Source organism: Equus asinus, chromosome 4 (genome assembly GCF_041296235.1).
Source record: "Equus asinus isolate D_3611 breed Donkey chromosome 4, EquAss-T2T_v2, whole genome shotgun sequence".
NCBI lineage: Eukaryota > Metazoa > Chordata > Mammalia > Perissodactyla > Equidae > Equus > Equus asinus.
This window is the reverse complement of record NC_091793.1, coordinates 115,773,825-115,790,732: the sequence shown is the minus strand read 5'-3', so window position 1 is coordinate 115,790,732 and position 16,908 is coordinate 115,773,825. Positions and strand designations below refer to the sequence as shown.

At 34.9% G+C, this 16,908-nt stretch overlaps 1 protein-coding gene across 2 annotated transcripts in view; it reads right to left on the bottom strand.

Annotated features, from left to right (window-relative positions):
• The window catches only part of AGPS (alkylglycerone phosphate synthase), a 139,433-nt gene that overhangs the window by 52,015 nt on the left and 70,510 nt on the right, over positions 1 to 16,908 (bottom strand). For both annotated transcript variants that reach the window (XM_014834063.3, XM_070508160.1), the window contains exons 10-11: positions 15,487 to 15,595; positions 4,311 to 4,438 (exon numbers count right to left, since the gene is read on the bottom strand). In XM_014834063.3, the coding sequence (XP_014689549.3) occupies positions 4,311 to 4,438; positions 15,487 to 15,595 (237 nt within the window). The remainder of the gene's footprint in view (positions 1 to 4,310; positions 4,439 to 15,486; positions 15,596 to 16,908) is intronic.

The following is a 16,908-nucleotide window of genomic DNA, read 5'->3' as shown; positions in this document are numbered from 1 at the left end:
TCCACGTCACACATACATACAGTCAGCATTTCCTTCTAACGGAACAAATGGTCCTCTCTCAATACCACAGGGCATTACCCCTAAGGTTTTATTGGGGAGGAAAAAAAACCCAAACTTCAAAAATTGCTTTTGAGCTTGTTTCAACACTCAGTTTTTTCCCTTTAAACCTCGTAAAGATATCACTGTCATTTTTGAACAAACAATAAGAGAATAATATTATATCTGACACTGATATTCTGATTAAAAAACGCAATTTCCCCCCTCTTGAGAGGCTACAGGAGAAAATTCACTTCCTGAGAAAGTCTCAAAAGTCACTTACCCATCTACTGAGTAAAGTTGGAGATTATAGTGAACCGCCACTTATGAGAGAGAATCACATTAATCTTCCACTAAATCTTCCTTTCTAGCTCCTCATAAGGCACTGAAGAATTGAAAGAGGATAATTCCTTACACGGACAAAGATCAGATGAGAGACCTTAGTAGAATCCTTCTGCTGCCAGTATAAAGTTGCTTAATTTATTTCCTTCAGTAAGAACAGTGATGAAAATACACACAGAGCCCGCTTTGCTATTTGTGAACAATCACGTATGCTTTCCAAAATATATTCATCCAAAATACAGTTTCCCATTTCAAAAGCAACTTGCATCTGAAAATATTGCAAAAATTAAAGTGCTATGAAATGACAGGGAGGAATTACAAGCAGCCAACTCATTATTCAATCAAGAATTTGGCACAACCATAAACCATGTACCATCTATTTTAATGGATCTTAATTCTCCTGCTATCAGCTGAAATTCCAAATTGCAAATTGAACAATGACTAATGCCAAAATCTGATAATTTTCTCAATTATTCTGTCTGAGAATACTGTTACAAAGTAGGGCAGCACAATCAGTACCATTCTTGACATATGAAACTTGTACATTCTAGAAACTAATATATAAATGCCCCTAAACCATAATACTAGCATTTACCCATTTCCAGGGAAGATAACATTAATGCTTCTCCACATGTGCATTATCACAGGAGTAAAATGGGTAGGTTCCCCAAACAGTGGAATATCTCCAAATCCCAGCAACTACTCTCAGCAATTGTTTCATTTATAAGAGCAATATTTAAGAATAAAATATTATCTAGGCTTTTAAATCAGTTTCAAGTGAGGCAAGCATTCCTAGTCACAAGGTATTTATGTCTCTAAAAATTGTCTAAGTACACAGAACCAAATTATTAAAACTATTGATTAAAAAGGAGCTTTCTTTCTGATCTGTTTTTTAACCACAGGGTGGCACTTTCTATCAATCATCACCTTTATTTATTTCAAGATATATGTCCAACATAGTTTTCTGTAGTGAATTTAGATTATGGTCTTTGTATGAATACCCAACAAATTTTTTAAACAAACAAAAGGAGAACTTTTACTGACTTACGCAAGACGAAGGAAAATTTCACCCCCTGCTTTTCATTAGCAACAAGTAGCTCTTCTCTGTTACTTTCTACCAGGAGCATATTAAATTGTAACAAAAACTGCAGCTGGTTATACCAACTATTTATGTTTAAATTAAACATTTCCGTTTTAATGAAATTAAAAACTTAGGATTTTGAAACATTTGTACATTATTTCTCATTGAAACCAAAGATATATTTACATGTGAGTATTTGCAATGCGGAAAGCAAATGGAGCACTTAGGAGAGCATAAAATATGCCCACCTCCACTCCAAAGATCCTACAACAGCGCTTTTTACTGACTCTGTGTCCTACAGAGTGGAGATCCTGTGAAGAAGCAGAGCTGGCCTACATAGACTGAATGTGACCTTGTGAAGATCTGTCGAAAGTATGTACAAATCAGACTAGTTTCATAAGTTCTATAACTATTTTTAAAAATCTAACTTGGCATTCATGTTTATTTTGCCATAAAAAAACGGAGGCAATAATTGCCAGTTAAAAAGATGTCATTCAAAACTTGAACAAGAAAGGTAATATGAACTACATCTTTAATAATAAAGCTTTTTTGGGGGACAGAGAGTCAAGCTTGACAAGGATGACAAGTAAATATAAATAAAAGTACTTAACACAAAAAATAAATTACAACACAAAGTTGAAAAACCCCAGAAAAAAAAAATCACTCATTAAGGAAGATTTGAAATTAACAAGGAAATATAATCTATTTATGGAAAACGTTTGGTCTCGTTTTCATTTTCAGTTGTGAACTTATGGTTGTTTTCTTTAAAAAGAAAAAAAACCCTAGTTTTCCATTCTCCTAGGTATTAACTCAAAGGCAAAACCATAAGGCTCTGCAAACAGTTCTTTTATTTCTTAATACCTGGTATCTTAAATTTGAAATTACTTTCCTGGCCTTTAAGTGATGAAAAGTTTTAGCAACAATTATCAGAACACACTTGAACTTTACTGCTCAGGGCTCAGATATGTACTCCTAAAACTTATTTCCACTCCTCCTTTACTGAATAATCTTGCTTTTTAATATTACTGCCATCTCATTATTTTAGCAAACACAGCATAATACTTACTATACATACAGTCTAGCTCCCTAACCATAACATAATATCCCCAAAGCTCTAGTGAATTAGGAGCTCTTTTGTAAGAATTTCAACAATTAACATTCACTTCTGCTTTAACACCACCAAAGTAACCTGCCACAAGTTCAAGATTGTTTATTCCAACACTATACTTCTTTTTAAACTCTCCTCCCAACCAGGAGTAAGACAATCAAGATTAAGGGGCCTATGGCTAAGTCCTGATGGGGGAAGTGATCTAACTGATAAGTAACTAAAGCTAATTGGAAATTATAAAAATTATCCTTGTTGGGGGCCAGCCCCGTGGCCGAGTGGTTAAGTTTGCAGGCTCCGCTGCAGCGGACCAGGGTTTCGCCAGTTCGGATCCTGGAAGCTGACATGGCACTGCTTGTCAGGCCACGTTGAGGTGGCATCCCACACAGCACACCTAGAAGGACCTACAACTAGAATATATAACTATGCACGGGGGGGCAGTTGGGGAGATAAACCAGAAAACAAAAAAGATTGGTAACAGTTGTTAGCTCAGGTGCCAATCTTTAAAAGAAAAGAAAAAAAATTATCCTTGTCAACTGTTAGATTAGGTGATCACTAGCTGGACTTCCTAAAAGAGGGAAACTGTTAGAAAGAATGAGTGCCTCAGGAAGCAAAACTGAGTATATGGAATAAAACGCACTGAAAATGGTAAACATGTGGGTAAATACAACTTTTTTTGTTCATTTTCAATTTCTTTAAAACATGAATACATAATGGTTCTCTGGGGTGCTGGGAAGATGAGACTCTTCACCACTTTCCATTTCAGTACCTTAGAAAGCCCACAGGAATATGCAGTACTCGTCAGATCCCACTCCTTTGCCTCATCCGATCCTCCCTCCACTCTGCCCTGCATGCCCAGAAGCAGACCTGTGCAGGTCACGTTAGAAAGCACCCTTGCCCTCAAGATTATAGCTAGGTATAGCTGACGGGAAGTATTAAAGAACTCTCAGAGTTTGGGGAAAGCAAGAAGAAAGAGGCTGGTGTCTACTCCCTTGACTTCCTCCCTGGGAAATGACGAAATAAGAATTTTTCACAAACCATTCTAAGTCAAACAATGAACCAAATGCCTAAAAAAATGTAAGAATTTCCACACTGATACACAGAACTAAACACAGAAATAAAATTACTGGGCATTATCTAGTCTTTTAAAAACTTTTGATAATATATCCTTTTTTTTTTTAAGAAAGGAGGAGAAAATGGGAATTCTTTTTAGGTCATAGCTAAATATATTATGTCATATTATGCTATACTATATTACTTAATTTAAGCTATAGCTTAGATAATATTATAAATAGGGCACAGTAGCAGCACATTCTAAGAATTGATAAAAATTGATTATCTATATTTAATTTCTAAATTTTGGGGCCACTATTTTAATTTCAATAAGTGTCTTAATTTAAGAAAAATTAAATATTACTTCAATTAATCACAAAATATCTTATCCAAAAATAACTTAAGAAAACGTAACATTCAATAAAAGACAAAATCATTCAAAGCCATCAACTCAAGTACATAACTTACCTTGGCTTAAAATGTACAGCACTCTTTAAACCAAGAAATAGGCATATAATTACTGAAAGAAATAGCAACTGCACTTAAAGGGACGATCTTACATTACCACTTCATATAGAACTGGGCAGAAACCACAAATATAACTAAATACAAAGATGATATGTGACACATCAAAATCAAGTATGCAGTAGGATTTTAAAAATATAAATATATATGGGTGGTTATCTTTTTTACCTGCTTTGCAATTTCTCTTAAACAGGCTACTCCTTGTTCAAAATTAGGGAAAGCTACCGAGCCATACTTTTGGTATTCAGGGATTGGTCTGATTTTTATTGTAGCTTCTGTTACCACACCAAGAGTTCCTGAAAAAGAAGGGAGAATAATGCAATATATCACATGCCAATTTTCTAAATCATATTTAAATCTATTTCATCTAATTATTCTATTATTCACATTTAAATCTATCTAGTCTGTTCGATGTGTCGAATAACAGCTACTCAAGTCTTTTTAGAAAAACAACTAAGTAAATTGCACAATTTCTAAAAAACAATTTTTGGAATACATTTTTCTCAGTTATGTATAAATATTTTAAAACATTTTTAAGGTAAACTTTCTCCAAGAAGGTTACTTTTAAATAATTTTAAAAGTATCACAACTTATTAAAAGAAAAAAATATCAAAAAAAGAACAGACTTTTACATCTCATATGCATTCATACAAAAGTATATTTTGATATTTGTGCCTATTTTTACTGTGAGAACAATTTATTGGGGTAAAAAGAACTCAACCTTCTATGAGAACTTAAGATGACAGAAGAAATTAGAGGGACTACTACATCTTGCCTTTTTTCCACAATCCATACAAAGAAAAGACAAAGGCAATACTGAGATGTCCGTGTAAGAAACAAAACAGCCAGATATTTCAGAGACAAAACAATCATTATAAATATCTAGCACAAGAGGAGCACCAACGAAACAAATGTTCTCTTCTTTATTACATGGAGGAGTGGGGGACAAATCAGAGAGGAAAAACGCAAGTTAAATATAACTACATGATCTAAATATCTATGCTAAAATATTTGAAGGGACATGATTAGAAACAATTATATTCACAAAGCCAAGCTTTTCAAACCAGTGGTTTCTGAGGGACAAATGGTAGAAATTATCTTTACTGCTATTAGCAAGCTTTCTGATAATCAGGAAAAAAAGAACAAAGACAGAAATCTTTGAGATTGTAGAACTAATTACACACTAGAAATAAAAAGTATCACAAAAATCAAAGCTTCCAATAAATTTATAATATCCCTAAAATAAAACGTTAATATGTAATACAAGATTAAAAACTACTATGAGTCCATAAAAAGTAAATTACATTTGGTCACAATATGTTCATCACATATATAAATGATTTCTTACTGAGATATGAAGTATCTATTATGACTTGTAAAATCACAAAGGCTTTACAGGTTTGGCCTCATTAATATTTGAATAAAAAACAGATACATCTTGTACATTTTAAATGATAACAAAGTGACTAGACTTTCTCTTTTATCTTAGCATCTTTACTAAGATGTAATTCACACCCATAAAATTCACCCATTTGAGGGGCCAGCCCCATGCCGAGTGATTAAGTTCTCGTGCTCCGCTTCCCCGCAGCCCAGGGTTTCGCCGGTTCGGATCCCGGGCCCAGACATGGCACCGCTCATCAAGCGATGCTGAGGCGGCATCCCACATGCCACAACTAGAAGGATCCACAACTAAAAATATACAACTATGTACCGGGGGCTTTGGGGAGAAAAAGGAAAAATAAAATCTTAAAAAAAAAAAGATATTAAAAAAAAATCCACCCATTTGAAGTGTAAAATTCAATAGTTTTTAGTATATTCACAGATACATGTAACTATCACTATATAATCTAAGTTTAAAACATGTTTATCACCCCCAAAAAGTAACCCTGTATTCATGAAACAGTCATCCTCCATTCCCCCACACCTACCTCAGCCCTATGCAACCACTTATCTATTTCTGTCTCTATAAATTTGCCTATTCCGGACATTTCATACAAATAGAATCTTACAATATGTGCTCTTTTGTGACTGGTTTCTTTCATTTAGATAATGTTTTCAAGGTTCATCCAAGTTGTAGCACGTATTAAGTACTTCATTCCTTTTTAATTGCCAGATATTATTCCACTGTATGGTATAACTCATTTTGTTTATCCATTCATCAGTAGACGGACATTGGGGTTTCTTGTTTTTTTTTTTCTACTAGATTACCAGTTTATTATTAATGGATACAACTCAGGAACAGCCAGATGGAAGAGATGCATAGGGCAAAGTAAGGGGGAAGGGGTGCAGAGTTTCCACGCCCTCTCCAGATACACTATCCTCCCGTCACCTCCATGTGTTCACCTACCCAGAAGCTCTTTAAAACCTGTATTTTAGGGATTTTTAGGGAGGCTTCATTACACAGGCATGACTGATTAACCCATTGGTCATTGGTGACTAATTCAACATCCAGCTCCTCTCCCCTCCCCAGAGCCGAGGGAGTGGGGCTGAAAGTTCCATAGGTTTCCACTTTTTGGTTACTGTGAATAATGATTCTATGAATATACATAAGTACAAGTTTTTGTGTGGACATATGTTTTCCTTTCTCTTGGATATATACATGAAGGCTTTCTTAATTTCAGAAAAAACTTTAATTCTATTCCATATAACACTCTGCCCTCAGTTACCTTTTCCTGAGGCTAAGTTCCAGGTGAGTGTATCCAAGTGTGTGTGTGGAGGGGGCTGGGGGGCTCACTTCTTGCACCCAGCCTTAACTGGTGGGATAGAGGCTCTACTTTGAGTGGTGTGCTAATACTGTGTTCCCAATCACCCTCGCCCTGGCTCATAAAGGGCTGGTACCACGCAGGAGAAGCAAACCGAGAAGACCTACTTTCCCTCTTCCTTCCCCTCAGCACTTAGCTCCTAAAGCAGGGGTGTCTTCAGAGAAAAGCATGCCATTGTCCCCACCCCCACCCTCCAGAGCCATGGCTCAGAGACCTTGCCTGAGAGAAGAAACAAGCCATAAGACAGCTCCTAATCTCTTTCCAAAAGAAATTACTTTACTTTCAACAGAGCACAGAGAAGTTCAAGCCTAAGAAGACTCATGAAAACAGTGGAGGATGTGGTAAAATGCAACTGGAAGGACACAGGTAAATTTACTGGCGATACAAGCAAAACTGTAGGTCAGCTAGTTTTCCTGGTTAGAAACAGAGGAGATGCTAGAATCTGAGCTAGAACAATCAGGCAAGAAAAAGAAATAAAAGGCATAAGAATTAAAAAGCAAGAAGTAAAACTGTCTCTATTTGCAGATGTCATGACTTCATACAGTGAGGATCCTAAAGACTCAACCAAAAAACTGTTAGAACTAACCAACAAATTCAGTAAAGATGCAGGATACAAAGTTAACATACAAAATAGTAACATTCCTATACACGAACAATGAATTTTCTGAAAAAGAAATAAAGAAATCTATCCCATTTACAATAGCATCAAAAACAATAAAATACTTTGGAATAAATCTAACAAGGAGGTGAAAGATCTCTACTGTGAAAACTACGAGACACTGATGAAAAAAATTGAAGACGATACAAATAAATAGAAAGGTATTCTGTGTTCATGGATTGGAAGAATTTATATTGTTAAAATGTCAACATCACCAAAAGACATCTATAAATCAACGCAACCCCTACTAAGATTCCAATGGCATTTTTTACAGAAATAGAAAAACACTCCTCAAATTCATATAAAACCACGAAAGATCCCATATAGCCAAAGAAATCTTGAGAAAGAACAACAAAACAGGAAGCATCACACTTCCTGACTTCAAGCAATACTAAAAATCTATAGTAATTAAAACAGTATGATACTGGCATTAAAACAGACAAAAAGACCAGTGGAACAGAATCGAGAGCCCAGATATAAACCCAAGTATATGCAGTTAAGTAATACTTGACAAAGGAATCAAGAATACTTAACGGAGAAAAGACAGTCTCTTCGAAAAATGGTGCTGGGAAAACTGGATATTCACATATAAAAAAATGAAACTTGACTCCTATCTTACACCATTCACAAAAATTAAGTCAAAAAGACAAATGTAAGACCTAAAACCACGAAACTCCTAGAAGAAGACATACGAAAAAAGCTCCCTGACATGGGTTCTGGTAATGATGTTTTTAGAAATCACACTTAAAGCGCAAGCAACAAAATAAAAACCAAGTAGGACTATATCAAACTAAAAAGCTCCTAGGGGCCGGCCCAGTGGCGCAGCAGTTAAGTGCGCACATTCTGCTTCAGCAGCCCAGGGTTTACCAGTTTGGACCCCAGGTACGGACATGGCACCTCTTGGCAAGCCATGCTGTGGCAGGCATCCCACATATAAAGTGGAGGAAGATGGGCACGGATGTGAGCTCAGGGCCAGTCTTTCTCAGCAAAAAGAGGAGGATTGGCAGCAGATGTTAGCTCAGGGCTAATCTTCCTTAAAAAAAAAAAGCTTCTGTACAGCAAAAGAAGCCATAAACAAAATGAAAAGACAACCTATGGAATGGGAAAAAATATTTGCAAACCATATATCTAATAAGGGGTTAATATCCAAAATAAATAAAGAACTCATAAAACTCAATAGCAAAAAACAAATAATCTAAAAAATGGGCAAAGGACCTGAATAGACATTTTTCCAAAGAAGACATACGAATAGCCAATAAGTACATGAAAAGATGCTCAACATCACTAGTCATTAGGAAAATGCAAATTAAAATCACAATGAGATATCATTTCATGCCTATTAGAATGGCCATCAAAAAAGACAAGAGATAACAAGTGTTGGTGCGGATATGGAGAAAAGGGAACCCTTGCGCACTGTTGGTGGGATTGTAAATTGGTACAGCCATTCTGGAAAACAGTATGGAGGATGCTCAAAAAATTTAAAATAGAACCATCATATGATCCAGCAATTCCACTTCTGGGAATATATTCAAGGGAAATGAAAACACTAACTTGAAAAGATATCTGCATTGTCATGTTCACAGTAGCATTATTTACAATAGCCAAGACATGGAAACAATCTAAGCATCCACTGACGGACAAACAGATTAAAAAGTTATATTTATATACAATCTCTCAGTATTAAGATAAGTAAGTACTAGGGATGTAATATACAACATGATGACTACAGTTAGCACTGCTGTACAATACATAGAGAAGTTGTTAAGTGAGTAGATCCTAAGAGTTCTCATTACAAGGAGAATTTTTTTCTCTTTTCTTTTTTATTTATCTGTATGAGATGATGGATGTTAACTAAACCTGTTGTGGTAATCATTTCACAATATATGTAAATCAAACCATCAGGCTGTACACCTTAAACTTATACAGTGATGTACATCAATTATTTCCCAATAAAACTGGGGAAAAGAAGAAAGAAATAGTGCGGAGGACCCCTCCTAGGTACAGAAAAAAATCTCAAACACTAACCTTAGAAACTCTCTCTTCTAAGGAATACACTTTAAATGGGTGAATTTTATGGTATGTGAATTATATTTCAATAAAGCTACTAAAAAAGAGAAATAACCAGTATAAGTTATCTAATTCTCAGAATGAATTACAAAGAAAACTTCAGTTATCTTCTTAAACAAGGAGCCACCAGCCATACGTTTCATAAAGAGTGAAATTTTAGAAATAGATATCTTAGACTATAGAAGGAGTCTAAAAGAACTTCTAAACCTTTGCCAGAAAAGAGGCAAAAGGCTGACAGGTAAACTATTAGTATTATGCTGTCTCCTCATCTGCCAGCACAGAATTATCTATCACACCTATTCGTTCTTACCAAGACAAGTAGTATCGCTTTAATTTTTAAAGTTGCTCACTTGCTTACCACTATACTGACACCATCATTAAGCTTATTTGTAATTCTTTCTACTCTTTCCAACATTTGTAGAAGTTCCTGATAGTCTTAGAATTAACACCTCATCTTAAAAGGTGTTTCTACAAATAAATTGAAATTTGTCAGGACACATAAGCTCCTAAAGACATGAACGATCTTTTCCACTTACTCTCATCTGCCCACAGATGACCAAAAACTTTAATAAATACTTGCTCCAACTCAAAAGTCACCAGATTGAAATGCATTAAGGAAAAGAAGGTCAGTATAAGCCTTGATTTTAGACAGAAAATTTTTCTATTTAAAACTAAACTCCAAGGTCCCAGCTTTTTGTATTTCCTTACATCTGAGAAATGATGCCATTTGAAAACATTCTTTTAATTACAACATATAATATAATCTAAATATAATCCAACCAATGCCAATCACACAGGGTCTGGTTAAACACAAGAGTACAGTCAAGGATTAGAATATCTGGTAGTGGTCAAAAAGAAGGAAGTGACTCAACATGATGACATGTAGCAAGCTTTATAAAATTAAGTGTAAAGCAAAGAGTAATAAACTCCCACTTGTGTTTTTAAAAACACATACATATCTGCTTATATATAACAATAGCGTTTCCCCTGGGCAAGGGACATGCCTGGAAGAATGGGGCAGGTGGCAGATTTTTCCCAAGACATCCTTTGGCACCTTTTGAATTTTGTACGTCTGTACATATTTTAATTTTGTCCATGTAATTACTTCTTCAAAAAGTTGATTTTAAAATATATAATACCTTTACATTAGCAAATTTTCTTTAAAATTCTAATTCTACATCAGAATTCTAAGGTCCTGGCAAGAAGTGATCATGCCTTAAATTTCTATATACCCATATTGCCTCACATGTATAGTAGGCACCCTAAAGTAGTAACACCCACCATAACACTATAAGTGAGGTTAAGAAAACTAGAAATTAGTAAAAGGAGACCTTGCATTATTGCATGGTTAATAAAATGACCAGAGCGAGTCTGTGCAACTCTCCAGCTATGAGTTCTGCAGGGCTGTCCCATCCATCCAGGTCACAAACGCAGTTTGACTGAGGGCAGCTTCCACTCAGACTTAGATTCAAATTCAGATTACTTATCATCGCTTGATTATATGCACATTGTACCAATATTTCATATCCACTTTATATAACTGTGTAAAAATAACTCCATGGCAATGTGACATCATAGAGACTTATATGTCATTCACTTTTCTTTCTGTTTTAACAAAAATTTTGCAATAAATTTAAGAATGTTCCCTTTTATAATTTTCAAATCTAATGTTTGTCCTCAAGAAAACTGAAAGCTTCAACTGCTATTTAACATGAAATGCAAGTATTTTCTTAAAGTAAATAAAATCTTTCATGATTTGAAAATATACTTTCAGGCGACTTCAGAACTGAGAAACATGGCAGTCATTTGATTCTGAATCTTCCCTCTCCATCTACTCTTCCCCCAAAACATAAAAATCAACAAAGGAAAACAAATAAAACCACACAAGACCTAAACTTTCAGTAATTACTGAAGTATAACTAGGAGACAAAAAACACTATGACCTTCAAATTACCTGTAAGTAGAGATAAAAAGAAAAAATTTCAACAGATCTTCTACAGCCTTCTAGCTGCTGCAAGCTGGTAAGGGCAGAAAGTGAGTAAGGAGTGGCTTAAAAGACTCCATTCCAAAGAGCAGAGGGTAGCAGAGGACTTGGAGGAAGTACAGACAAAATCAACCCCAGAAAGTAAAAGCGCAACAATAATGCCAAAATTCTGTACAGGGTCTGGTAATCCACAGCCCTGGGTACGAGGAGGGGTTTCAGATGGGAGGAACCAAAACTGACAGCCTTGGAGAAGCAAGGTGAGTATCTTCAAGGGAACATCATATTTAGAGAGATGTGGTACTCCTTGTAGACAAGGCAGAGAAGGGAAAGAATAAAAGAAGAGGAAAATTAAAGATCCTATAGAAATGAAAGAGAAACAAGACATGCCATGTCTTCTCCCACCAAAGACACCACCATCCATAAAACAAATAGCACAAAAGAGTGTAGAAGTGACAGAAAAGAACACTCTCAAACTAGGAACTCTTTCCAAGTAATAAATAGGAACAGAAAAATGCAGACCAAGTCCATAAAAACTACTGCAAAAAGTCAGAAAATGTAAATAAAACTTTTCTTCTGATGAAAAGTCTACCCCACAAAACCAACCATGATCTTGAAGAAAAGTGTAACACAACATTTCAAACTGAATTAAATACTGCCAAACAAACATCTTGGGTTATAAAAAAATATTTGAATCAGAAATACAAACACTAAAAACATAAATGGACAAAGAACAAGAACAAATGAAATAAGAGATGATCAAACTCAGACAAGAACTAGAACAACAAAACACATTAAAAAATGAAGGCTAGGGGCTGGCCCCGTGGCCGAGTGGTTAAGTTTGCATGCTCCGCTGCAGGCGGCCCAGTGTTTCGTTGTTTCGAATCCTGGGCGCGGACATGGCACTGCTCATCAGACCATGCTGAGGTGGCATCCCACATGCCACACCTAGAAGGACCCACAATGAAGAATATATAACTATGTACCGGGGGGGTTTGGGGAGAAAAAGGAAAAAAATACAATCTTTAAAAAAAAAAAACATGAAGGCTAAGTTATAAGGTAGCCAAAGGAGAATAGAGAACAGAATCAAGGGGGCCAGCCCTGTGGCCTAGCGGTTAAGTGTGGTGCACTCTGCTTCAACAGCCTGCGTTCAGTTCTCAGGCCCAACCTACAGCACTCGTTGGCAGCCATGCTGTGGTGGTGACCCACATACACAATAGAGGAAGATTGGCACAGATGTTAGCGCAGTGTACATCTTCCTCAAGCAAAAAGAGGAAGGTTGGCAACAGATGTTAGCTTGGGCAAATCTTCCTCAGCAAAAAAAAAAAAAAAAGAGAGAGAGAGAGAATAGATTCAAATGAAAGCTTAATAAAAGCCAGTGAAGAAAAGCAGGAAAATAATCAAGAGAATGAAAATGAAATAAAGACAGAAGTTGAGAAAAAAAGATCACAGAAATAGTGGTTAAGATGGAGAACAAGCAAAGGGAGCCAGACCTATGTATAATTGGTGTCCCTGAAGAAGAAAAATTAAAACAATTAATTTAAAAAACCCTAATATTTAACACTACAATCTAAAAAAACTTTCCAGAACTAAAAGATCTGAATATATAGACAGAAAGGGTCCACTGGGTACCAGAGCAAAGTGACCCAGGACAATCAAGTCTGAGTAGTAAAAGTAGTAAACTTGAACAATAAAGAAAAAAATCCCGGAGCCAGCCCGGTGGCGCAGCGGTTAAGTTCCACTTCTGTGCGGCCTGGGGTTCACAGGTTCGGATCCCGGGTACAGACATGGCACTGCTTGGCACGCCATGCTGTGGTAGGCATCCCACATGTAAAGTAGAGGAAGATGGGCATGGATGTTAACTCGGCCAGGCTTCCTCAGCAAAAAGAGGAGGACTGGCAGTAGTTAGCTCAGGGCTAATCTTCCTCAAAAAAGAAAGAAAGAAAAAAAAATCCCCAGGGCCTGCAGGCAAAAAGAGAAAACAAGCTACAAAGGCAAGAGAACTGGCATCAGATTTCTTTAGAACAACATAGAAAACCAAAAATTAGATACAGACGTGTTGGTGAACATGCCTAGAAAAAAGTTTTGGAAGAATAAATACAAAGATATTAAAAGTGTCAGTAACTATTATATGTATTTAATATACATAACATATCTGAAGTTCCTTTGCATAGTGCTTCATAACTGAAAAGTCTACCAAGGCACCTTTCATAGAAGCAATGGATTATTGCTAATGTCCAAAAGCTTCAGCTCTATAGTATCAGCATAAGAAATCATAATCATTTAATCAGAAATGCTCAGGAAATCCTTTAGTGAAGATATTAAAAAACAAATTTGAATTGGACTATAATTAGAATTCCTTACTTGAAAACAAGTAGAGATCAGAATTTAAGATGAAAAGTTTATCCCACTGTACATAGAAAGCACTGAGACTTCTCAATTTTCAGATTATAATCTTAAAAATTTATACTAACGAACTATCTTCAGCTTTTTCCAAACAGTTAAATGGTATTAGTATCATCACTTATTGTACTTCAAAGAAGTATGTGCCAATATTAATTAGAGAAACATTTAACACACTCAAAAAGTATAATTATCAATTTTAATACCTATTTGTTATTCATTTGACATTTGATGGCAAAAAGGAATATTCTTTTAGTTAACTTTTAGATGACGCATTAATACAAAAAGTTTCATAATACTATTAGAGAACTATATTATTTAAAGGAATTTACCATATATTTTTCTTATTAAAAATATAGTTCTGTGGTTCCACAGAAGAGTATACTGATGAGAGAGTAAACTGGTGAGATATCTTGACAAAAGTCTGTCATTGAGCATCATGAAAAAGAGCTAAGCTATCTCGCTGGTCATCAACTCAGTAGTTGACTTCTAGCCATGTCACTAAGAGACATAGTTTGTTACTTTCTTCCCTCCTTGATGTTACTGTCAAAGGTTAGAATTTATGCCCTAACATCCTAGTTTATGATAATTGCTGTATCAATGAATATAACTAAATGTTATCCACGAACACAGCTAAATGTTTCCAAAATCTCTTTTTTCAGCGTGCACCACCTTCTCAAGTGAGTAATGAGTTCCTCTGCTAATTTAAAACCACTTGTTTTATCTTATTTCTCTAAATTTAAGGGGTACCCCTCTCTACTATTCTACCTGAAAAATAAGCCCATGTTCACCTTATCCATACATTTCACAGTGCCTACATAATAATTAGTTCGCAAACAGAAAGAAGATTAGTTTTTTTCTGATTGGTACAGGAATTAAATGTTTTGGATAAAATGAAGAACTACATTCTAATCTACCCAGCATTAAGTATCCAAGCAAAGGATACTACTTAATTAATGAAAAAATAAAAGACCAAGGTAAGTTTTAAAAGATATGTGAATCAACAGAATTTTAAATTCCACTTATTCAAAACATCAAATAGCAACAACAAAATATATAATTATAGAAAGACAATAAAACAATACTCCATCAGTCCTTTCCTCCTGATTATCCAGACAAGATTAAAGAATACTATAATATAATGTTAAAGCAAACCATTTTAAACCATAATAACTTCTCTTCCTAAAATTACTGATTAAAAACTCTAAAAGAAAAAAATTAAACCAAAAAGACTAAGCTGTTTTTAAAACTATAAAAAAGCAAAATGTAAGAGGAAGTTTAATAAGATGTTCTCAATATAAAAACTTTATGAAGTACTAAATTAAAGTAATAAAACTTTTTTAAAAATCACCATTCTTTAAATATATAAAACATGTCTTTCTTTCAAAGATCTGATATCACAATATCACAGATTTTCACAAAGCTGAGTCACTAACCTGTATGTTTTCATAATAAATTTGTAGTAATAGTTACCTTCAGATCCCATGATGAAGTGATGGATATCAGGGCCTGTTGACATACGAGGTCCTTGACAGCTTTTTTCTATTATACCTCTAGGTGTTACCATTTTTATATGAACCACCTGTTTAATACAAAGCACGATGTAAATTCTAGACATTTGTCAGTGAATGGTGTGGGGGTGTGTGTGTGTACATACATCCATATATATTTATGTAAAATACTACTTTTTAAATATTGGGTTAAGTGATAAATGGTAGGGTGCCCTTCAGAATTCTAATATCTTTTAGTAATTCTTAGACTAAAAATAAATTTTATTTAACTTTAAAAGAGGGAAAAATCAATCTAAGATAGTTATTAGTTTAGGTATATTCATCATCTTAAGAACTGAAAAACACACTTCTTTAAACTAAATTTAGTCTAGGGTTATCCATGTGGCAAAGAACTAAAAAGAAGAGAAAAAATAGCAATGATCATACTTTAATAGGCTCATTCTTTCACTTATTTAACAATATTTATGAAGTACCACTATTCATGTCAAGCATTGTTCTAGATGCTTAGAATTCTAAGAAAAAATTTATTCCTGCCTTATCTCCACCTTCAACTTGTTTACTTTGCCCACTAAGTAGAAAAGAGTGAAAAGAATGAAGTACTGATTACGTTCAGGTGAAAACTGGAATGAAGAGGGAGATGCATTGACTGAGAAAAAGAGAGGGAGAGAAATTATGTGTGACATGTCGCACAGGTGAGAAAGTAAGTATACCGGAAGAGGGCATCACTCAAAAATAGTTTCTGAGATGAGCATCAGAAATGGTTAGGTAAAAATCCAATACATTTTTAGAATGATTTTTTGACAGAAATAAAAAAAGTCTATTTATTGTTGAAGGAATGAGCAGAGGACATCAATAAGCAATTCACAAAATAAGAAATAAAAATTGCCAGTGAGGTCATTTTAAAAGTTCAGATTCACTAGCAATTTAAGAAATAAAAAATTAAAAAACATAACATAAATTAAAAGTCTAGTAAAATAAAGATTCTCATAGTGCTAGTAGGACTGTCAATTGGCACAAAATTTCTACAGGGAAATTTGGGTGTAAGCATCCAAAGACTTAAAAACATATAAACATCTTGATCCAATAATTCAAGCTCTAGGAACATACCCATGAAAATGATTAAAGATGTATGCTAAAGAAATTACTAAAGAAGATATTTTTCCCTTTGTTTTCTATAATTTTGAAATTAATAATAATTTAAATGCTCCTTAATAGAGTTACTTTAATAAACCATGAGTTATCAATAAAAGAGAATTAGGTGGACTCTAAAAATGATTGTGCAGGGGCCGGTCCCGTGGTCAAGTGGTCACTCTGCTTCAGCGGCCCAGGGCTTGCCAGTTCAGATCCTGGGCGTGGACACGGCACCGCTCATCAAGCCATACTG